Below are 23,396 nucleotides of genomic sequence, written 5' to 3'. Positions count from 1 at the left end.
GGTAAATGGATGGCTGCATGGGCTCCCGGCACTCCTCCCCTTCCTCTTCCTTTTCCTCCTCCAAACTTCCCCTCACTTTAAGACTCCCCAGAGCTTCCCCCTGCAGCCCTTCAGCTCCACTCTGTGTCATCAGAGCTGCCTCATCTTCCCACACCTGCACACACAGACTGGCTGGCCCTGGTGGTCCAAGTGGCTATCAGCCCCTCCAAGGCTGCAGCATGGCCAGGATTGTGCTTGTCCAGAGCAGGCTGTTGTCTCCCCATGCTGCCTTCTGGTCACATCTGTGGGCCCAGAGCCATTCTGTAAGAACAAGTGGAAGCAGCATGATATCTGCAGAGACCTCAACTCCTGCATTTTCCTGCCATCAATTTCTAGTGGGTCATCCTTGGACATCGCAGAACCTCAGAGAAACTGCATGACTGTCCAGGACACAGGCCTTGGAAGTTGCTTATCACAAGGCAGAAGGAGCTAGAGGAGGGCATATGCCAGGAAGAAAGAGGGGAACAGAGCCAGCAAGTTATGGGCTGAGTGAAGTGCTGGAAAGGAGTTCTGATGGAGATGACAACAGGAGAGCCAGCCCCATTCTCCCAGGGGTGTGGAGCCTGTGGCGTGGGGTGCTGGCAGGACCTGCTCCTGCACAAGAGAAGGGGAACAGAGCAGGCAAAGTGCAGGCAGCCTGAGGGCTGGGCAGGAGGATGTGCAGTGTAAGAGATGGAGGGATGGCAAGAGGGATGCACAGACAGAGATAGAAGGATGGGGAGAAGGGAGCATGGAGAGGAAGAGGTACGGATGCTTCCCCAGTCCCCTGCACAAAGCACATCACGTAACCTGCTGAAAGAAGGGACCTGCCTGAGTGCTTTGGCCTGGGCAGGGGAGCTCCAAGGGGTATTCCCACAGTGCCCTGCACCAGGTACTTCCCCATCACCTTTTGTTCACCTTCATTCCAGCTCTGACAGCATCCCACATCCCTTCCTGATCTCTGCAGAGTGTGGGTCTGCTGAGCGGTGCTGGAGTTGGGACAGAAGCTTGGAGGTGACAGGTCCCATGACCCACTGATGCTGCGTTCCCAACTGGGGGCCTATAGTAATGAAAAGAACCGATGCAATACTCTCAAAAACCTCAGCTTTTTGCCCTGAGCTTTGATGGTGCCATCAGGACCAAAGCACCCTCCACCAGCCTCACATACCTGCCTACACCCATCCCTGCTCAGAGGCACCAGGTCCTGTTCTTAGTCCCCCAGTTTCCCAAGCCGCAACAGGTGCTTAATCTTGTGCTTAAGGTGCTTTGCCGGTGTGATGCAGAAGAAAGGCTGGAGCAAAAGGCTCACCTGGCTCCTCTTCAGCCCCAGGATATTGCTGGGACATGAGGAAACAGGTCCCCTCGTGCTGCCCCTGCGGTGAGCACCGAGACTATGGGACACAGTGGCTGGTCTCCTCCCCAAGTCAGCAGGAGCGTGCAAGTGAGACACCAGCTCCTGGAAGCGATTACGAAAGGATGAAAGTGCATTTCTTTTGTGCACAGGATCCTAACGAACATACAAACATTTGTGCTCCTGAAGCCTGGAAGCAAGGGTCCTTCCCACAGGGAAGGTGTCCTGCTTTCACCAGGGGATCTCTGGTGGGTCCAGGCCGAGGGCAGCACATGCCTGGGTGTAATCCCTGGGGTGGCCTGAGAAAGAAAAGGGTGCTGAGGACCTGCTGAGGACACCTGAGCCAGGAAGCTGCCTGAAACTGGAGGCTGTTTCTCTCCCCCACCCCTGCCTGCTAAGTAGTGTTTCAGACAGTCTGTTCCAGGATGTAAAAGGGAAACCCAACACAGGAACCAGGACTTGTGTGAGACGAAGTGGAGAGAGTGGGAGCTATGTCAGGAACCATTGTGTGTCATGTCCACAATTCTGCTGGTGTGCTGTGCCCAACCCTGACACCACACCTCTCAACACCAGTCTGCACCTCTGCCTCTTTTGGTGGCAGGTGACTAAAGGGTGTCCTGACACCATTCCCAAACTCCTGTGAGACACTGCACATCACTTGCTGGGGGATCCAGGAGGGCAGCAGCTATGGAGGAAATGATGAGTGCCAGGTGATGATGTGTCAGGAACCTCTCTGTATTCTCAGGTCCTTGCCTGAGGGATAGAAGGTTCTGCACCCTCGCCTCTTGCTAAACTGTGTGGGTAAGGAAGCTGGAGGGTAGATGCTGGCTCTGTACCAGTGTCCACACCTGTACACAGGTTAAACCCACCAGGAGCAGAGCTGGGGACAGGAGAACAGCCAGCAACCTCAGGACTACATAAGGAACCTCAGTGGTGATGCCACACTGCTGCACCCATGGGGAACCAGCATAGTCTTAGGGCTCACCCCTAGACTGCAACTCATTTTCCCAAAGGTAGGGCATTTTCCTCCCTGGTGCAAACAGGAACCATCACACGAGCAGAGGAGGTAGCCCCTGTCAGTGCTGCTGTGCAGGTGGGGAGATACACAGTGCCCACCTGGTAGAGAGCGTTTTGCCAGCTGCTGGGCAGCTGTTTATAGCACAAACACCATCCTGGGGTGGGCTGTGGTGGCTGGGGATAGTGGGGGCCTGCAAGGGTACTGCCTGCCATCCCCAGCACCCAAGCGGAGGCCCCTAGCCCCAGAACAGGCACCCAAACTAAGGGGACACCGAGTATTCCCATGACAGGGAAGAGGCTGCGTTGGGGCAGATTGTGTTTGCTGAGAGCCCAGTGAGCCTGGGCTTTTCCAGGGCCACCCTCCTATCCCCAAGGAAGCAGCAGGGAGACACAGGGTGACCTCCAAGGCCACTGCACAGTTCCCAGACAAAAGATACTCTGCCCATCGGGACCTCGTGAGGGTAAGGGGTGCCCAAGAACTAAACTGATGGTGCCAAGGAGGTGGGAAAAATTGGGTGCCCAACCTGGGAGAACGGTAGGCTGAGACTGGGAGTGCTTGGTGGCCCTGTTGAGGGAAGGCAGAACCACATCCACAGCTTCTCCACAGGCACTGGCCCTGCAGCACTACTCTCCCGGCAGTGGGTTGGGGGAACCCAAAATGGGGCTGACACATGGGATGTACATGGCCATTCTCCATGCCCACACACACAGAGTCACACCCCCAGCATGTGCCACTCATGCTCATACCCCTGTGCACACTGACAGGCACCCACACGCCTCAAACCATCAGGAATGCCTTCCTGCACAACCACAGCTCGTGCCAGCATCCCCAGTCCCCATGTGCACACCCTGATATGAACTTCCAGCATGCCCTGCACACCCCGCACCACAGCCCCCACTCCTCCATGCTATGCACAGCCCTCTCCCCATGTTCACTCACTCCATGCCCCATGTATTTCTTGCTACACTCACTCCCCACACACCCCACACCATGCACTCTCTCCATCCCCATTAACACTTAGCCATGCACCCATATGCTGCCTATGCCTCAATCACATTCAATCCACACTGTCCACACTTGATCACATTGCACACACTCGTTTTATAATCTATACGCCCCACACCCAGTGCACACAGGCATTGAGATGGAGAACAGTCATACCCTCAACATTTCACACATGCTCACACTTCGTCCGTACTCCAGGCACACTCACCCCATGCCATGCACCCTTATGCCATACCTAGCGCCTGCTCACATCCCCCATGCCCTACGCACTTACCCCACACCATTCACACACCACACCACATGCACCCTCGTCCCTGGCGAGTGCACTCGCCTGTGCACTGCTTTCTCACTGTGTTCGGGTACAATGGTCCCCCCTACTCGTGCATGCTGAGCACACTCACCCTTATCTCACACACACTCAACCAAGCCATGCACAGTCACCCCACACTCTGCACCCTCATCCACACTTGGTGCACTCTCACGCTGAGCACATTCACTCCACACCTGGTGTATGCTTATCCCACGCCATGCACATTCACCCATGCTCTGTGCACACTCTGCTTCCTTGCGCACACCACTCAACCCCACGCCCACAGCACCTTTCCCCTATGCCCTGAGCACACTCCTCCCAGAAGCGTGCAGTCCCCCAAATCCTCACGAATATGGTCCCACACTCACTTCGCACCACACTCAGTCCCCCACACCGTGCACACGTGCCCACGGGCCACGTACACTCAGCTCTCCCCGCGCTCCAGATCCACGCCGCACATGTCCGCCTCACACCACGAACACTTACCCTGCACCCTGCGCACACTCCTCCGCGCTGAGCATTCCCACCACACACACTTCTCCGCGCTGTGCACGCTTACCCCACACACCGTGCCCACTCACCCACACCGTGCCCACTCACCCACGCCGTGCCCACCCCAGGCCGCCTTCTCCCCCAGCCCCGCGCCCACTCTCCTGCCGCCCGTGCCCGCTCGCCCCCCCGCCGCCCGCTCCCTCCCCGGCAGGCTGCGTGCGACACGCCGGCTCCCCGCCCCGCTGCCACCCTCTGCCCCGTCCTTCCCCCGCGGGCTCCTGTCTGGACGTGTCGGGACTCGGGCTCCGGGCGCTGAGTAATGCTCGGCGCAGCGCGATCCCAGGCAGAGCCGCTGCCGCCGCCGCTCCGCGCCCCGCGCTCCCGGGGCGCTCCGGCCGCGACCGTGCTCGCTCCGCCGGAGGCCCGGCGACACCGGCGGCGGAGGGCGGCGGGGGAGCCGCGGCTCCCCATGTGCCTGCGGGCCCCGCGGGAGCCGCGGAGCCGCTCGCCCGGCGAGCCCTGCCCACGCCCGCCGCGGCCCCGGAGCCCCGGGGCGCCCTGGGGAGCGGCGGGGGAGCGCACCCCGCGGGCCGAGGGCCCCCCCGGCCCCCCGGCACGTCCCGCCATGGGGGGCTGAGCCGGGGGGCTGTGCGCGGCGGGGCGGCGGTGGGCAGGGCGGGGGGCGCTCAGCCCTCGCCGGGCTCGGAGGGCGCCGGGGCGGCGGGAGGCGGGGGGGGCATCCCGGGAGGATGGCAGAGCCGCCCCGGCGAGCCGAGCCCCGGCGCGCAGGGAGCCAGTGAGAGGGAGGAGAGGGGAAAACACAAACAAGCAAACAACCCACAACAAACAAAGCGGGCAGAGAGCAGCGCCGAGCCCCGCCGCCCCTGCCCCAAAGGCGCCCGCCCGCCCGCAGCCCGCACAGCCGCTGCCCCAGCGAAGATGCGCCCGGCCCTGGCCCACGGACTCTGCTCGCTGCTGCTCAGCCTCTGGGTACCCAGGTAGGAGCTGCACCCCTCCATCCCCAGCCCCGCCGCTGAGAGCTCCGGCCCCACGGGGAGGGCGCCAGGAAGCCGCCGCGCCCAGCCCCGCACCGGGGGCGGTCTGCCCAGGGGGCTCCTGGGGGGGTCCCCGCCGCCCCAGCCCGGCCCCGCACGGTTGCGGCCCCCTGTTCAAGGGGCTGTCAGGGCTGCTGCCCCCTCCGCCTTCCCGAGTCCCGACGGAACGCTGGTGGGATGCGCAGTTTCTCCCGCTCCAGGAGGCTGTCCCCCTTCCTCCCCGGCGGAGACGCTCCAGCGCACGCCCCGAGTGCCTCAGTTTCCCCGCTCGCCCGCGGAGGACGGGGGAATGTCGGCTGGGATGTCACTGTCGTGGGGGTCGGTGCCTACTGGATCGCCTTGTGTCCCCTCCCTGGCTCCGCCTGTCCTAAATGCTACAGGGGTAAGAGGGAGCCACCTGCTTTCCAGAAAGCGAACCCCCAAATTTACCATCCCTGTCCGTCTTTGCCTTCCCTCTGCCCGCTCCCAAACTTGTGCGCTGCAGGCAGCCAGGGGTTAATCCTGGTGCTGGTATGAGTGGGGGGGGGGGGTCCCCCGCCCTTCCCCCTCCCTTCAGCCCCTTTAAATATAATTTGTTAACGTTGGGACTTGTATTAATTAAAGCAGCAGCCGCTGTAGCCTGTGACCTGGGGGCCTGTCACCGTGAAATCAAGTTTAAATCCAGATTTAAAGGGGGAAGAGAGCTGGGGGGAGAGCTGTATCCTCCTAAGAAGTGTGACAGTGACAGCTTCTTACCGGTCCCTGGCTCTCCTGAGCCCTGGGTGGAGCAAGAGGCAGAAGGACCATCCCTCTACTCTCCGGAGCTCCTGCCTCAGTTTCCCTGCAGTGCAATCAGGAGAAAGACCCTAACATCGCCCCCATCCCGGGATGCCCTGGGAAAAGATGGCAGACGCTATGTCAGGCTCAGGACACAGCAGGGAACGAAGTCATTGCAGTGCTCGGGGCAGGAGCTCCTGGATTTGGGGATGGCGGTAGCTGCGTCCTGCTCTGCATCTTTTGTCAGCCAGGGCTTGTTTGACAGTGGGAATGAGTGCAGGAAGCCGGGAAGAAGATTTCCCCTCCTGTGTAGGGGTTTTGGAGGGATGCACTCCCTTTGTCTCTCTTCTCCGCTCCACCTCGACTCTCCCTATTGGAGTCACTGTGGATTTGCACTGGGACATATTCATATACTACCCCTGAAAGTGGTGGGATGGATATAAACACCCTTGGGAACCTGGAGAAAGCACCAGCTTGATCCTGACAGTTCTCCCTCTCCCCTGAGTAAGCTGTAGTTCAACAGAGAGGCTGGGGCTGAACCCTCCCTCCAGAGCTGGGGAGAGCTCAGAGCTGAGTGCTGAGCTGAGGAACTCATCCCCTGACATGTCCTTCTGTCCATGTTCCTGCACCAGGCTTGCAAGGTTTGAGGGAACAGAGAGAGGGATTATCCTTCTCCCCAAGACCTGGCAGCTGCAGTCATTCCTCCAGCATCCTCCTCCAAGTCTTGTTTCTGTAAAAGTTCAAAGGGCTTTAAGCTTCTTGCTTCTCCTAGGGACCCAGCTCTTGCCTGTCCCAGGGAACAGGGAGAGACCCTCCTGGGGAGAGCTCCCAGCAGGGACCAACCTCTCCTGAACAAGCAGTGGGGTAGTGCTGAGCTCCTAGTGGACCATGCCGCAAGATGCTGGATGCTGCTGGGTATTCCACTGTCTGCTGCTTGCTTGATGCTGTTTATCCCAGAGTCCTTCAAGTCATTCCTTGGAGCTGGGCAAACACTTCCTATTGTCTCCTTCTCCAGATTTGTCTGTCATGTGTACCTCTGTATCAGCTCCAGGCATCTCTTTCTAGACATGCTTTGTCTCCCCATATCCCATATCCCATATCCCATATCCCATATCCCATATCCCATATCCCATATCCCATATCCCATCTCCACACACTCCATCTACTTCCCCATTTCCCCAGGTAGTATCTCTATTTGTGTAAGCACCTGTACCCCTGCCATGGACCATGTGCCCCTCCTTGCACCCATCCATTTGCTGCTCTCTGTGCTTCTGTGGTCACAGGCATCTGGTTCAGTGGGGCTAGGATGTGACAGTGGACTTGGGATTGTTGCTGGGAGCTTGAGGATGGTTGGCACAGTGCTTGGCTCCATATTTCACAGCTGAGCTGAAAAGAAAGGGCTGATCACTCCTTTGCCTCCTTTTCAATGACCAGCAATGTTGAGGGGATACAGGAGATGCAGGGAGGGGATCAACCAACAACAGGGATGGAACTAGACCTGGAACGGGCCTCCTGTTCCAGGGTCTCTCAATTCTCTCAGGGGGAAACCCACGCTTTCTGTGGAAGGGGAGCTGGGGCAATGTGTGCTGAGAGTCTGCAGTGCAAGGTCAGTGTGGGACATCCCTGGGGGAGCACACAGAGAGTACAATCCTGGAAGATGCTGGCCTCCAGAGGCAGGATGGTCAGATTTGACTGATACTGGGAAAAGGCTGCTAGGGTGTCTATACTGTATTTATGTTGTTGGAGGGGGACTGCAGCCCCAGTCCTGCTGGTTTTCTCTGCCTGGATAAGCTGCCGTTGAGCACAATGTTTTTCCAGTCTTCCTTATAGGCAATGGGCACAGTATGGATTGAGGAGCATCTCCCTTCCCCGTGTGTGTCCCCCACAGACTTTTCCCCTTCCCCAAATGGAAAACCAAGGAATTGACACATTGCTTGCTCTGAGCTCAAGGGTGTCCTTTTGCCTCCCAGCTCCTGCTCCAATGAGATCCTGGGCCTGAAGCTGCCATCAGAGCCAGTGTTGAATGCCAACACGGTGTGCCTGACCCTGCCGGGGCTGACGCGGCGGCAGCTGGAGGTGTGTGTGCGCCACCCTGACGTCACCGCCTCGGCCATCCAGGGCATCCAGATTGCCATCCATGAGTGCCAGCACCAGTTTCGGGACCAGCGCTGGAATTGCTCCAGCCTTGAGACCAAGAACAAGATTCCATATGAGAGCATCATCTTCAGCAGAGGTAAGGGTTGGACGGTTTCTCTCCTGTCCCACTGTCCAGCACCTACTCTCTGGAGCCCTCATGGGCTCCCCCCGGGCACCTGAACAGCTCTTCAGTATCCCCATGGATGAAGGCAGAGAAATGTTATGGTCTGCCAGATGAAGGAGCACTGTAGTATGGCAAATCTGCTCAATGCACCTTTGTACCTGCACTAGCCCTTGTCCTGAGCTGCTCCTCCCTGACCAACTCCAGCTTCTCCTAAGGCTCTTTCCAGGCCCTCCTGTTTTCTGGCATCTTCTTCCTGTGTGGTGTAGGCTGGTGTTTGGAGCAGTGCCATAGGTGTGCAGCATAGTTGGTGGGTCTGAAGGTGGATGCCATGCTCTGGGATTTGGTTTGATGGATACAGTTGAGCATCTTGGCTCAGTCCTGTTCTGGGGATGGTGTTTTAGTGTGTTATGATGAGCTGAAATGCCCCTAACTAGTGGGATGTAGCTCTGAGCGTGTCACCCTAATGTTCTGCCTTTGTGTTGGCTTTCCAGTGCAGAGAGCTAAAGGTTCTTTGTTTTGTGGGACAGAGGGGACAGGGACACAGGCTGTCCTGGGAGCTCACCTGACCACAGACCCCACAGCTGCACTGCTGAGAGAACTCTCCTAGCTCTCCACATTCTGCCAAGGATCCTGGCGCCAGGATTTCATCTCCCTCACAGTTATGTCTGGCTCTGCCTGTATCAGAGCCTCCCTGTTTGATACTCTCCCTGAGGAGCAGACTCTGGGGGTGCAGAGGGCTGGCCAGGGCTGGTGCAATTAGGGTTGTGACCTGATGGGATCTTCTAGAGGACTTGAATGTATGTTTTCACCTGAGTACCCTTTCTTGAACCTGTGCCTCAGCATATTTCTAAGTGCCCATGGCTGCAGACCATGGTCAGGAAGGACAATATGGTGCCAGTGGCCAGCAGTCAGGGTGCTGAGGGCAGCCCAGGTGCCCAGCACACATGCCACTCCTCCAGCTCCCAAGAAAGGTGGAAACTGCCTAAGAAACTGCTCACATAACCACTTTGTGAGCCTCTCAGCCTGATGCTCAGCAGAGAGTTGCAACCATCCACTCTTCTTCAAACATCCTTTACATCTTACATCTTCTTTCTCTGGGACTATGAGGAGAGTCTCGAAGAGGGCAGGTTGGCAGCTTGAGGCTTACATGTCATTGAGAGGATGTGGTGGCAGGAGCCCACAGACAGCTGCAGGAAGTGGGGAGAAGGCTGGAGAGGGGATCACAGAAGTGTTTTGGTGTCTGAAGATCGCTCATGTCCATGGCAGCCTCACTGGATGAAACGCTACCTCAGAGCATGTCTGGTTTCAGGGCTGTGGTCCTGCCATGGAGCAGCCCTGGTCCCTCTCAGGACCTTAGTGCCTGGAGAAGGGCAGCATCTTTTCCTTCTGTGAGCAGTGCCCAGGTTAGGGCCTGGCAGGAAGGGTGGGGACTGTCAGCCCTGATAAGCATCGAGGTATTTCCAGGTCCTCTGAGGAATGCAGTTCACTTCTAGTCTCCTCGAGGCGGCAAGAAACACTGACTTGCTGGCTCAAGTTGCTCACACACCCAGACAAGCTTCCTTGCTCCGGGTCCCACCAGGCTGGGTGAGAAGCACCAGCAGCAGAGAGCATTGACTTGCATCCCTCCCTCAGCCCACCTTGTCTGCTGGTGGCCCCAGTGACTTGCACCTCACTTCTGTCTCAGATGCTCCCGCAGCCCTTCCTGCTGTCAGAGCTGTGACCAATGGATGTGGGGGCTCCCACAGCCCCTGGACTCCTGCCTTGTCTTGAGCTATTGGATATGGCTCAGCCCAGGCTCTCAGCATTGATGGGACCCCATTCTCTGGAATGGAGACACAACAGCCAGCAGCAGGGCAGGATGGAGTTAGGGCTGGAGCATCAGAGAAGGCAGGCATCTCATTGCACTCCTGTGCCGGCAGCAGAGGTTGCAGGATGAGCCCCAATCACCCAAGCTATCTCATGTAGTTGCTTGGAGCCATTCTGGCATGGAGCAAGCCTTGAAGCTGGAGCCCTGGCCCACTTTGAACCCACTTATGTCCCTCAATAACAGTGCTGGAGCTCTGAGCTTTGCCTTCCATCTATTACAGGCACTGTCATCAGAGAGGGGAGGCATCTCAGTGCTGGAGGAGAGGCGAGTGGTAGAAGTGAGGGGTGCAGGCTCCATGCCGCAGACTTTAATGCATCTGACCTCCAGGGACCAGGTCTCTGCTCTGCGCCCTGCCCCATCCTTGCTGTGCCTGGGAACGCAACGTGCTTGTAGGATCATTGTTTGTAACCCGAAGTGACAGACCCCTTTAATCTTTCATTCCTTTTCCCACTTCTTCTGCCATCAGTTCAGCCGTGCGTGAATCTCACTTTAAATTATTTGTAGCTGGCTTCTCTCTCCCGCTCTCCCCACTTGGCTCCACTCCCCAACTCTGTCCTGCCCTCCTGCATCTCTCACATCTTCTCCAGTGTGGGCATGAGCCAGACAGGATGCAACACTGTTCCAAGTTGTCCCATGGTGCTTGTCCCACACTCTGCCCGCTATCCGGGCACTCAGTGGAGCCAGGGACCTCATCTCCTGGGGACAGAGGACAACGGCAAATGGGTGCCCATCTCCTCATCCTGCTGAGCTGATCCCAGAAGTTGGAGTGCAAGCCCTGGGGAGACAGGAAGGAGAGCCTTCAAATAGGACAGGCTGGGAGTCTGGAGTGTCTTCAGAGCAGCATAGCTGGAGACAGGGATGCTGACAGCATCCCAGGCAGAGCACAGACCTGGAAGATGCTGCCATCCTGGGGCACTGAATACAGTAGCTGTGAGGCACAACAGCAAGTTAGTGGAGGGCAAGGGGGAGTGCCCAGGAGTTTACCATCCCTCTCTCACAGAGCCACTGTGTTCTTTTGAGACACCACCATGGTCTGTGGGTTTTTCAGGTGTGGTCTTTTCTTGCTGCATCCTTGGGGTATGAGATGTCCTTTGTATTCTCTGTTGAGTCTCCAGTGGCATCTGCACCCCCATCCTCCTTGGCCCATGTGCCCTCCATGTTAAGCCAGGCTCAACAGTGCTATTGCAAATCCTCCTCCTGTCTTCCCTGGCTCCCCAGCTGGCTGCCTATGTACTCACCACCTTCCTGCCCATTCTCTGGCACTGTCACTTCTGCCAGGACTCTCCAGTGCTGGCCCTGGTCCCATCCTTCTCTGCTGTACTCTCCTCTCCCTCCATGTGCTCGCCTGGCTGACAAAGACATCTCTCCTGGCCTCAGGAGATGTAGGGGAATGGGGCAGTGAGGTGGAGGCAAGTGACTGCATCTACAGCAGCAGTGGAAATAGGTCCCCTGCTCCTGCTCCAAGGGTTAGCAGCACAATTTTGTCCACCTCACTGGAGAGGATGGCCTGTTGTCCTGGTATATTGTCCCATCACAGCATCTGTTGGCTGCCAGGCACTGTATGGCTTGGCTGGGCTGACCCATGCCCGATTCCCTGACGAAAGCCAAGCTGCAGATGGTGGTGGGTCACTGAGTGTTGCTCCTTGTCCAGTATGTGTGCACCCATGGGTGGGTACAATGGCATCAGGGCTGGGACTGTCTGGCTGCTGGGCAGGGGCTGTTTGAGGTGTGCTATGGAACTAACTATTCCCCTTTGCTCATCCCAACCCCAACTCCATCTGCATGGAGCTCTGAAAAAATTAGGACGCCCCGTGGAGGGGCTGGATGTCCTTGCAGGCCTTCAAAGCCTCATGGTTGGAGGGGACATGACTCTGGAGTGCAGCATCTCTTGGTTCCTGCAGACTTTGGAGAGATGGGTGATGCTTCCATGCCCTGTGCCCACCTTGGAAGGGCTCACTGGTGACAAGGGGCATGCATGGCCACTGCCAGATCTTATTTCTTCCAGCAGGGAGTGGGGAACTCCCTGCAAGGATGGAAACACCAGGTGCTGGGGCCCAGCCAGCTGTGAAACGGAGCTTGGGGAAGCTTTGCTGTGTGCTGAGGGAGGCAGGTGCTGTTACAGCTATCCAGGGAGATGCTGCCAAGCTCAGGACCCCGGCACCCAGCTCCAGCAGAGCCCCAGCCAAGCTCCAGTGCCCGCAGACCGCAGCGCTGGCCTGGCGCACCTGCAGCTGGGCTGCTGGCAGGGTTTTGTGTACCCCCAGGCAAACCTAGGGCTTTGCCCACCTGGCCCTGCAGCACATGCGGGTGCTGTGGATGCTTGGCTTCATCCTTGTGGGTTCCCCCATTCCCTGGACTTTCTCCCCACTGATGGTGCAAGTGAGACCCTGGGGCCAGGCAGGGTTCCTGGCGATGTGGGGCTGAGCTCAGCTCCGTGCAGCCTGCACGGCAGCAAGGGCTGCTCTCTCACAGTGCCGTGGGCGGACAAGCAGCGAAGGCTGCGGGCTGTCCCTGGCACGCTCAAGAAGGTGCAGGGAGACAAGTTGGGATCTGCAGGGAGGCATTTAGTGCCTGGTGCTGGGCCAGACCCTGGCAGGTTCACCTGCAGTTTAATTAGGGAGAGGGGAGGGAGCAGGGCTGGGGGAGAGGCAGCGTGTTGGGACTGGCCGTCTCGGCAGGCCTTGCAAGAGGTGGTGGGAGAAGTTCTCCTCTGCCTTATATCAGGGCTGGGGCAATGTGCCCACAGCTCCTGGCAGCTACATCCCACTCCTGGGGGGTATTGCCATGAAAGGGGCAGCTGAGCATCTCTGGGGTACCCTAGGGTGAGCCTCCATGAGGCTGTCCCACTGGCTCTCTCAATGCCACCCAGGCATTGCAGTGATGGGTGCTGGGAGAGAGTTGCTGCCCGGATGTGAGCTGTGGGAGGAAGGCCATGACTCCGGCTCTCCCTGGTTTACAGACTGTAGAGCCCAGAGCTGTGCCTGAGCCAGCCCTGTAGCCTTCATCACATCTGCTTGAAGGAGGGAAGAACTGCAGCATCCATGGTGGAGCCAGTGCTGCTGGGACTTGGGGTCTTGCTAAATGACCCCCCATCTTGTAGGGCACATCTTGACAGGGAAAACTTTCCCTCCTAAGAAAGCTGCTTTGGGATTTGACCTGGGGAAGAGATTTCAGACCTCTCTTCCTTGCCTAGCATGGTCTTTGAGTACACAGCAGGCTGGATGCCGGTGGTGGTGTCAGGATTGTGTCCACCATTCCCTCTTCTCTGTGGGGTGCAATACTTCTTGTACCTCCCACAGCTACACCTCTTCTGTGGTCTCTGGAGGGATATGGTGACTCAAAAATAACTGCTGAGGTCTTAAGTGGCTGGAGAGCCTCCCTCCAAATGGCTCAGGGCTGGCCACCACATTGCCACTTTTGGCTGTAGTTCCTGGAAGCTTCCACCCTTGCTGAGCCCACGAGGCGAGTGGTTGTTCCAGCCATGTTGCCCGATGCTTTGCTTCAATCCGCTGTCTCTGGTTTGGCTGGGGTGGAGCAAGGAATGTAAACTGGACCTCCTAGCAGAACCGTACTGGCATGGCTGCTGTGATCCCAGCGCTGCTCTGACCCTGTCCTCCCCTTTGCTCAGAGCTCCCCATGAGAGCAGGTGAGGGAAGAACAGGAAAAGGCAGGGAAGAATGGTGGGGCCAGGCAGAGTGATACTGAGCAGGGAAAGGACCATGATGAGATGGGAACAAGACTTCCTGATTGCTGTGATGTCATGTCCTGGGGACCAGTCTATTCCCTGGCCACAACCTGGGGAATGGCAGCTCCAGGGACAAGAACCCATACCTCATCCATCAGCTCGCATGTACTTGGAGAGCACTGGGGGAAGGAGAACTGTGGCTTTAGCCCATGGGTTTCCCAGCCATGGAGGGCATTCAATCAACCTGACCTCTTTACCTGTAAGGACACGGGCTTGCTAGACAGACTGGGTGGGGTAGAGCTTGTGTCTGGGCTCCACAAGGGATTTTAAGGAGATGCCACACCGGAAATTATTTTTTAGGCTGGAGAAATGTGTGAGAAAGAGGCAGGGCTGAGAGAAGGGTGTTGTGCTGGGTGAAGGGTTTGCTGTCCCCATCCCCAGGTGCTGGCTGTGCGAGGAGCTGGGGATGCCAGGTGATGGTAGGAGTGATGAATTGGACTGTGTGCAGGTTTCACGCCTGTGTGAAGGGCTGAAGCTGACCGACATGGTGGGATCGGAGAACTGACATAGGGAAGATTTTGGAATCCAGGAGACCTTTCTGTGCTGGTTCTCCATCCTCCAATGCTCACCTGGGGATTGAAGTTCCCCAGATGTGGGCATTCATGCTCCAGCAGCGCTGTGGGTGTGTTGCAGGCACTGCCTGCCAGCACTCTCCCTGGGGAGGCTGCACGGCACAGTGTACGCACCAGCAGCCCCATTACCTGCCCGCTGAAAAATGTTGTTCAACTTGTGCATGGAAAGAGGCAGGCTGAGAGCAAGCTTGTCCCACACTAAGGGGAAGCTGGGAGAGGCTCCTGCTGGCTTTTAAGCAGCGCCTCGTTAATTTTTTAAATGCACCAGTGTCAAATTAACACACAAAACAGCAGCACGACTTTAAATGCAGGTTTCCGGGCTGCATTTCATTTTCCTTTAATAAGATCATAGCGTTTGCTCAGCGGGCGGCAACGAACCACGGAGGAGACATGCGTGATGGGGAGCCCTGCCAAGGATGGGAGACAGCAGCAGTCACACTCTCACCTCTCCTGACTCTGTGGCACAGGCAGGGAGCTGGCAGAGCTTTGGGGTGCTCACCCAAGACCCTCCTTTGATGGCATGGAACTATTAAAGCAAACACCCCAAAACCTGTAGTCTGTTCAGCTGTGTCAAAGCCAGGCCAAACTGCTCATGTCCAACAGAGGGAGAGAGGCTGGAAACTCCAGCTATTTATTTATTCACATGTGACGCCACGGCACAAAATCTGGCACTCCCTCCATCCTCGCCTCATGCTGGGGCCAGTCACTGTGCACCAAAGCAAAGGGCACTGCAGGCTCCTTGCCTGACCTGGGAACCACAAACAAAGATATTACTTTGCATTTCAAATAAAATAGAAACTCCCGGGAAGGAGAGCGTCCTCACCTGGCTACGGCCAAGAGATTCTCAGGCATCCCCTGCTCACAGCTGCATGGAGCCCTATGGAACCCCTTCTGTGAGATCTGTCCCTGTCCCCATCTGCCCTGGCCCCAGATAATGACACTTGTGGATGTCCTCACTCCCCAGCGTTTAACGACAACCATCTGCCACCTCTGGCAGTGCACACTGTGGTCATGGAATGCTCTAACTGACTAGGGATGCTCATTTTTTTCCAGCGTGGTATCACAATTAGAGCTTCTTGTGGGACCTGGCAGGGGTCAGGGTGGGAAGGGATATAGGCAGATGAATGGGGCTGGACAGGCAGTGCAGCCTGCTCTTTTTACTGCCTAATCTGCACTCTGTGAGTAAGCAAAAGTGGCCATTCTTCAGCAGAAATATCTCTCAGCCAGTGTTATATTTAGTATAGTAGGAAACTCTGAGTGGAGAGAGGAGGAAGGATTGCCTTTCCCATCAGAGCCATGATGCTGATGCCTGAGCAGTGCTGTGATGGCATCTCCTGGAGTGATGTGAGAGCCGGGTGATGGTGGAAGCTGGAGTCCCAGCAGGGACCTTAAGGCAGAGCTGGCCCTCAGGGCAGCAGTGTGTCCTGGTGGGGATGGGGCTGGAGAGCAGAGGGTGGGGATTCACTCATGGCCTGTGTGGGAGCTGGTACATCAGGAAAAAGCAAGACACATGCTGAACTTCCAAATCCCTACCCTCCAGTGTGACAATGAATTCATCCAGCCCCCCATGGCCGTCATGCCACCCAGCCTGATCCCCACTTTCTCCTTCCTTGCAGGCTTTCGGGAGAGCGCCTTTGCCTATGCTATAGCAGCTGCTGGCGTGGTGCACGCCGTGTCCAACGCCTGTGCTCTTGGGAAGCTGCAGGCCTGCGGCTGTGACCAGAAGCGCCGTGGCGATGAGGAGGCTTTCCGGCGCAAGCTGCATCGTCTCCAGCTGGAAGCCATGAACCGTGGCAAAGGCATGGTGCACGGGGTGCACATGGAGCACATGCCAGCAGAGACCCCTGGCCTCCAGGACTCCTGGGAATGGGGAGGGTGCAGCCCTGATGTGGACTATGGAGAGAAGTTTTCCAAGGATTTCCTCGATTCCCGGGAAACCTACAGGGATATCCACTCCCGTATGCGGCTGCACAACAACCGCGTGGGCCGGCAGGTGAGTGGGGCACTGGAGATAGTTGTGGGGAGATGATGGTGGGAACATGGAACAGGACATGTGTGGGAAGGCTGTGAGGGACTCATGCTGGCTGCTGTGGAACCATTTGTGAGTTTGAGATTGCCCCCAAGGCATCCCCTCTCCCCAGTCTTGCCCAGAACAAAGGCAGTGACGCCCTTAGCAGGACAGGGCTGCAAGGATATGCCGGTCAAACACCTCCTGAAACAATCCCCCTAAGCATTGCTGCTGTGGCCTTGCCAAGGGACACCCTCCCAGACCACTGTCACCTGCCTGTGCTGCAGTGGTGCTACTGGGGTGGCACAGCAGTGGTTCTGGCTTGTGCCTCTCAGGAACTGGCTGTTGGGCGGCTGCAGTGTGAGGAAGCTAAAGAGAGGGAGGAGAAGGTCACTGGCATCATGGGGACACAGCACAGAATCTGCAGCACCCAGCCATGTCTCTGCCTCCAGAAAGGGAGCCAGTGCCTTGAGGAGGCAGATGTGGTGAATGACATTGAGTTAGGCAGTGAGCTCCTATACCAGCTGGGAAACACAGCATGCCCTTGGGAGCAGAGGTGACAGCCCACAGCCTTGTCCCCCATCTCTAGCAGTGTGTTGGAGCCTGCCCAGGCAAGCAGGTCAGCCTCCCCTCCATTCTTATGATGTCAGGTCTCGTTAAAGGTACTAATTAGTAGCTCACTCTGTCTGGAACCTGGGGTTTAAAAGCAGCCTGACATTGGAGACAAGAAGCATGCAGGCAGGAGGGGTGGGAGTGTGGCTGCATTTCCCTGCCTGCTTTTGGTCACAGCAGGTGCCTAAGAGATCACATCCATTGAATGCAACAGGACATATGTCCCCAAGACCCCAGCTGCATGCTGCCCGGGCAGTGCCAAGGGATGTGTAGTGGCTGCAGGAATAAATAATTAAAGGTCAGAATTCCACAGGGAATGTTTCTTGGGATGGCTCAGACATTTGGATGTGCCTCTTGCTTTGAGCATGTTTGAAACCAGCTGTGAGGTGAGGATGCTGCAGAGCAGGACCTTAATGTGTGGTTTTCCCTGATGCTGGAGCTGAGCTTTACCACCCTGGAGAAGCCACCCCAGTTTGGCCAAGCTGTATATGCCTGAGGAATACCAAAGCTTTTGATTTGTTTGGTTTTGTTTGCTTACGTGTGGTAAAAGCTCACTCAGTGTTAGGCAGCTAAATCCTCTGCAGGCTGCTCTAGCCCAACCTGGGCAAGACCCTCATTCCAGTTCTGACTGCAGGGCTCATCCTGATTCCCCTACATCTCTCCATGCCCCGGATCTCTGGGACTCTTAGCAATGCTCAGAAACCTGAGGTCTGTGTTCCCTGTTTCCCGAGGGAAACCTCACAGCCTGCAGAAGGAAGGGAAGGTGAGAGAGGAATATTTGCTCTGGCAAGATGTCACGAAACATTTCCTGTGGGATCCAGTAACAGTGAAAATGCCTGGGGTCTGGTTGTCCCTGAGGGCAGGCAGGCACGGGACTGGCAATGTCAGCTCTTGGTGGCTTCAGAGACAAGATCTGGACTGATGAAAGAAGCCTGGCAGCTAGAAGAAGAGGCAGAAGAAGATTAAAGGAATAAAGGAGGGAATGGTAGCTGTGCAGGTGGGAAAGCAATGCCTGGACAGGCTGCCCAGCTCAGGGGCCTTGTTTAGATGAGGGTGTGAGCCCATGTGTGATGGCTGTGAGTGCCAGGCATTGGAACACGGAGATGATGCCGTGCCTGGTCTGTGTCTGTTGGTGCCATGCTTATTGCCAGTGCTGGTCCTGGCCACCCCACTGAGGACGGGTTCTCCATCTCCCCACTTACTCTTTTAGCAATGCTGTGGGGCCCACACCCATCCAAGCCCCACTTACTAGGAGCAATTTTCCTGCTGTAATAAGGAACAGTCTCCTGGGATTTCCCAAGAAAGGAATGGATGTGCTGATCTCAGCAGCACTGTGGTCCTCCCCTCCAAATCCTGAGGGAGGAACCTCTTTATCAGAGCAGTGACTTGAACATGCATGCCTCATGCCATGTCTGCCATGCACCATCCCTCTGCATGCACCAAGCAGCTGCAGCACCCAGAGCTCTTCAGCATCTCACTGACTCTGAGCATCCTCTCTGTGGTTCCTGTGTATCCAGAGGGTGTTCATGTAGGTAAGCCTGTCTCCTGGCTCAGACCCTACAGTGCTGGAGGGAGGTGACAGTTCCATGAATGGTGGCATCCAGGTGCCATCAGATGTGGGTTTCTGTAGTGTAGTGGTTATCACGTTCGCCTGACACGCGGAAGGTCCCTGGTTCGAAACCAGGCAGAAACACACAGAATTTTCATTTTTACACCCAGCTATGAAGCTGGGCAGGGGATTGCAGCTGCAAGGGATGTGCAGCATCCTCCCATAATGGCAGTGGTGACCTTGGTCCTGAGGAGTAGGAAGCCCTGAGATAATCATTGCTTTGTCCAACTGAAGACTGAGGATGGTGTTCTGCATCCCTGGGAGGCAGCAAGCTTCCCAGCAAAGAGCAGCAGAAGTGTGAAAGAGGCTTTGCAGGTCCTCCTAACTCACCAGATCAGAGAGCGAGAGAGGATGAAAGGAAGCCAGGAACTACCCATTACCCTCACAACAAAGACCTACGATAAAGCTCTTATGAGCGTGCCTGGGAGGAGCTGGGAATGTGCAAAAGAAAGCACCAGCGAGTCCAGGCATGTGTCGAACTTGGGTGTCTATGAGACAGGGAAAGGACGGGTATGGGTGCATGGAGAAAATTCAATGACAGAAGCATAGAGCCAAGATTCAGATAGGCCCTTCTTGCATCTCCCAGCTCTGTCAGGGACCTGTCCCCTCTGTGCTGCGTGTGCAGGAGAGAAAGAGCAAACCATCGCTGGTCAGGGATGGATGGGTGTTGTGGTGCTGGGGCTCTGGATGCTCAGCAGTGATGGCTTAGGTGATGGAGATGGCCACACTTGACACCTTCTTCAGCCCCTGCTGTGACCAGCTGTAGCCCTAAGTGAACCCCACACCACTGTCACACCACTGTCCCCTCCATCCCAATGGTGAGACTGCCAGCCACAGCCCTGTATGCAGATTTTTCCTGGTCCAGCCAAGACAGCAGGGAGGGAATGTGGGAAAGGATGGGGTCCCAGTGCCAGTGGTTTCCAAGGATAGTGACAAGAACAGTGGCAAGCAGCTGGTGTTCCTGGCTGGCACACCCAGGACATGGTGAAGAGGCCAGGTAGCTCATTACCTGTGAGGTGGAGGCTCTTCCCAGCAGGAGCAGGACTCTCAGCAGGATGAAAGCCAAACTCCAGCCCAGCCCAGACCTCTCTGCCATGTGCCCCAAGCTCCAGGCGTGTTTCCCTGATCTGCCTTCATTACCATAACTCCTTAGCAACTTGGAGATTTACTCAAAACCAAGAAAACAAGGAATAAAAACTGCCCACCCCTACCTAAACAAGGCACTCCTGTCACATGTGTCCCTCCCAGGGAAGGGGCAGGAACAGGCGACATGGACAGGCATGAAGTCAGGTAGCTGGGCAGGACTGGCATTGTAGGATAGCACCTTTCACAGGGACAGGTGTCCCCTGGAATCCCCCCACAAGCCCTGGAGCAGTACTCTGGGTAGGGGGATCAGCCTGTGATAGTCTGTAAGCCCCAGCCAAACCCAGGTTGGGATTCCCTGCTGGGTTGTGTGCCCCCATATCCATGTGCTCACACAGGCTTCAGCAAGTTCTCTTCCCATGTGGACACACAACCCAGCAGGGAATCCCTGTTGGGACAGAGCAGAGAACATTATAAATTGTCTCTTTCCGGGCTGTGGATGTGGGGATGTGTGGCCATGTTGTGCCCCTGGAGATTGATGAGCGTGAGCTGTTTCCCTTGGCTTGGCCGCAGCAGTATCCCTGACAGGGATGGGGGATGTAGGGAATCCCAGCATGCAGCCTGGGGGCTCAGCAGCCTTGCTCAGGGAGTCCAGGGAACTCCATACTGACCTCTGGTCTCTGGACGAGCTGTGCTTTCAGGCTAGCCCGAACTACAGCCAGAGCCCAGCCCATGCACCCTGGCCCTTGATGGGAGTGGATGTATAGCACTAGCCACACTGCAGCCTCTACAAACTGTAAGTCAGGGATGTGATCCCTGCTTGGAATTCGGGTGGTGGTGGAAGGCAGCACCTCAGTCCCCTGGCACTGTGGCCAGGTTGGCTGAAGGAGCTAAAAGCAGAGCTGCTCCCAGAACTCCCAGAACTGGGGCTTTATGGGATGAAGGCCTTGGGGAGGGGAAAGGAAGAGGAAAGCATCCCTCCCGAACTTGTCCCACTTGCAGTGCTACTGGCTGGTGAGGTTCGTGGGAGACCCTTGCACTGAGGGGGGGTCCCAGTGTGGATGCACAAATGCAGCCATGCTGGCTTTTAACTGGGGTCCAGGATCAGGTTGGAGCCAAGCAGTAGTGGGAGGTGAGATCCAGGCTCCTTCTCCTGCCTGTGCTCAAATAGCTCACCCTCTCCTTTAGGTGTTAATCCCTTGCTGAAACATAAAAGCCAGTTGGTATTGCCAGGATGGGAAGGGACAGGGTGTGGGACATGAGTTGCACTGGGCACAGCAACAGGGTGCAGCCTTGCTGGCTTTGCAGTTCCAGAGCTTTGATGGCTACTCATGCCAGCCCTTGATGTTCCCGTAATGCCAACCCACACAGAGCTCCATTGTGGCTTCTCCAGTCCCCAAGATGCGTCTCCTTCATGCTAACTCCTCTGTCCTTCCCCGCCCAGGTGGTGATGGACAACATGAGGAGAAAGTGCAAATGCCATGGTACCTCAGGGAGCTGCCAGCTGAAGACATGCTGGCAGGTGACGCCTGAGTTTCGGCTGGTGGGGTCCCTGCTTAAGGACCGCTTCTATGGGGCCACCCTCATCCGGCCCCACAACCGGAATGCCGGGCAGCTGGAGCCGGGCCACGCTCGGCATCGCCGCCGGGCTGGCATCAGCGAGCTGGTTTACTTTGAGAAGTCACCCGACTTCTGCGAGCGAGAACCGGCCCTGGACTCCTTGGGCACTCAAGGGCGCCTGTGCAACAAGACCAGCCCGGGTATGGACAACTGTGAGAGCCTGTGCTGCGGCCGCGGGCACAACATCCTGCGGCAGACACGCAGCGAGCGCTGCAACTGCAAGTTCCACTGGTGCTGCTTCGTGGCCTGCGAGGAGTGTCGCATCACCGAGTGGGTCAGCGTCTGCAAGTAGCCAGTCAGGGATGGGTGCCCACCCCAGGGTGCCAGGGACAAGCACGCCTGCCTGCGGCAGGGGAGGGAGACGGGGATTGGCGCTGGGGGGGAGGTGGAGCCGCGATACCCGCTTCCCTCCGCTCCGAAGGAGCAGGAGAGGGCATGCTCAGCACCCTCCAAAATCAGCACTTTGTCGTCACCTGGGAAGGGCAGGGCCGCCCGCTGCCCCCCAGCCCCACATGAGAGCACCAAGGCTCCTGGCCCCGGGGAGCGCACGGCCATGCTGTACAGACCGCCGACACCAGCACCACTCGGGGGGGCGGAGGGTGGGCGTGGGGGTGGGGGACTGCCCGCTGGCACCCAGCGGTATGGAGCAAGATGGGGTCGTGGACAGCAGGGCATAGGGAGCCCAGGGTGGGAGGGAAGTGTGGGGGGGACACACACAAGCACTGTGCACAAGTTCCTCCAACCACATGCGAGGTTGTGCTTGGAGCAGCATGGGGTTGGAGCACCCCATGGGATGGAGAAGGGGCACAGCTCCCCAGACTGGGGCTCACCTCTCACCTCTGGGCTGGTTTGGGCTGTTGCATCATGGCCGGAGGGGCAGGTGCCCGTGGCTGTGCTGTGTGTGTCTGTGTTATTATATGGTAAGTTATTTTCTGATTGTGAATAAAAGTGGATTGGAGACTATAGCATAGAGTATTTCAGGATGCAGCACCCTACTCTTCCTGCAGTCAAGGGCTCCATTCCTCACCATTCCTCTAGGGTGACAGAAGGATGGAGAGGGACTCTCGGTGCTGCTGACCTACTTGTGTGAGACTTTCTCCCTGGTGCTCTGCTGCCATCCCATAATAACCGTCCTATGAGCTTTTGGCAGACTGGCAGGAGGTGGGGACACATCGCAGGCATCCCAGACACTTGCAAGGTGGCTGCTGGGAAGCTTCTGCCCAGTTGGATGTGTGTTACACCCCATCCATCTCATGGAAACCCTGACTGTTGCCCCCATGCCCGTGACTGTGCTGGGGCTGGGAGCTGCCCCACTGTCTCCCACACTCCTGAGGACGGATGGTGGGGCTGGAGAGTAGGGAGAGGGTGAGGCAGCGTGAGTGGGCCAGGCAATGGGGGTCTACAAATGGTAGTTTGCTGTGGTGGTGGGGAGGGCACCCCTCTGGCTGCAGCAGCCTGCAGGAGCCAGGCAATGAATCATGCTGCTGCTGTCTCCTGGCTGATAACTTCACTGCTCCTCCCACGGCTGTGCACCCCTTGGGGCTACACAAAAAATTAGAAGTGAATTTTAAAAAAAACTTAATCAAGGAGAAAATACCAGGCTGGAAGGAACCGAGCGCCCCGGGTCCAGCAGGGAGTGGCCCGTGTCCTCATTTCATAACGCTCGTGCACGCAGCTGGAGCTGGATCAGCTGGGACGGATGCTCTGCCCTTCACCATCCCTGGATAGGAGGGCTGGCTTTTTCTCTCCAGGAGGGACCGTGTGGATGGGGTCCTTGCTTCTGGAACCAGGTGAGGAGGAGAATGCTGTAGGTACTGGAAGGAAGCAGAGGAGCTTCAATGACCTTGCGGCACCTATGTGGCTCAGAAGGGACAGCAAGACACATGGCTCCCAGCAGCAGAGACATTGGGCTGGTGTTCTTGTGGGGAACAGGATCTCTGCTGGGGGTTTGGGGCACCCAGGCTTGCCCTGTGAGGCATGAAATCAATGTTTTTCCCGTGGGGCAAGTTTACTCT

At 57.1% G+C, this 23,396-nt stretch overlaps 1 protein-coding gene and 1 non-coding gene across 2 annotated transcripts; both read left to right on the top strand.

Annotated features, from left to right (window-relative positions):
- Positions 1 to 5,083: 5,083 nt before the first annotated feature.
- WNT10A (Wnt family member 10A) lies at positions 5,084 to 22,342 on the top strand. Its single transcript, XM_014888041.2, has 4 exons — positions 5,084 to 5,192; positions 7,976 to 8,238; positions 16,066 to 16,442; positions 21,206 to 22,342. The coding sequence occupies exons 1-4, from the start codon at positions 5,134 to 5,136 to the stop codon at positions 21,671 to 21,673; spliced, it is 1,167 nt and encodes a 388-aa protein (XP_014743527.1). The 5' UTR covers positions 5,084 to 5,133; the 3' UTR covers positions 21,674 to 22,342.
- Positions 18,690 to 18,762, top strand: TRNAV-GAC (transfer RNA valine (anticodon GAC)). Its single transcript has one exon. It is a non-coding gene; the product is annotated as a tRNA-Val (tRNA).
- Positions 22,343 to 23,396: the final 1,054 nt, after the last annotated feature.

Source organism: Sturnus vulgaris, chromosome 7 (genome assembly GCF_052056855.1).
Source record: "Sturnus vulgaris isolate bStuVul1 chromosome 7, bStuVul1.hap1, whole genome shotgun sequence".
NCBI lineage: Eukaryota > Metazoa > Chordata > Aves > Passeriformes > Sturnidae > Sturnus > Sturnus vulgaris.
This window is presented reverse-complemented; position numbering and strand designations above follow the sequence as displayed.

Coding starts and splice junctions, on each gene's coding strand:
- WNT10A (XM_014888041.2), top strand. CDS start 5,134: ATGCGCCCGGCCCTGGCCCACGGACTCTGCTCGCTGCTGCTCAGCCTC. Junction 8,239..16,065: donor GAGCATCATCTTCAGCAGAG/GTAAGGGTTGGA, acceptor CCTTCCTTGCAG/GCTTTCGGGAGAGCGCCTTT. Junction 16,443..21,205: donor ACAACCGCGTGGGCCGGCAG/GTGAGTGGGGCA, acceptor TTCCCCGCCCAG/GTGGTGATGGACAACATGAG.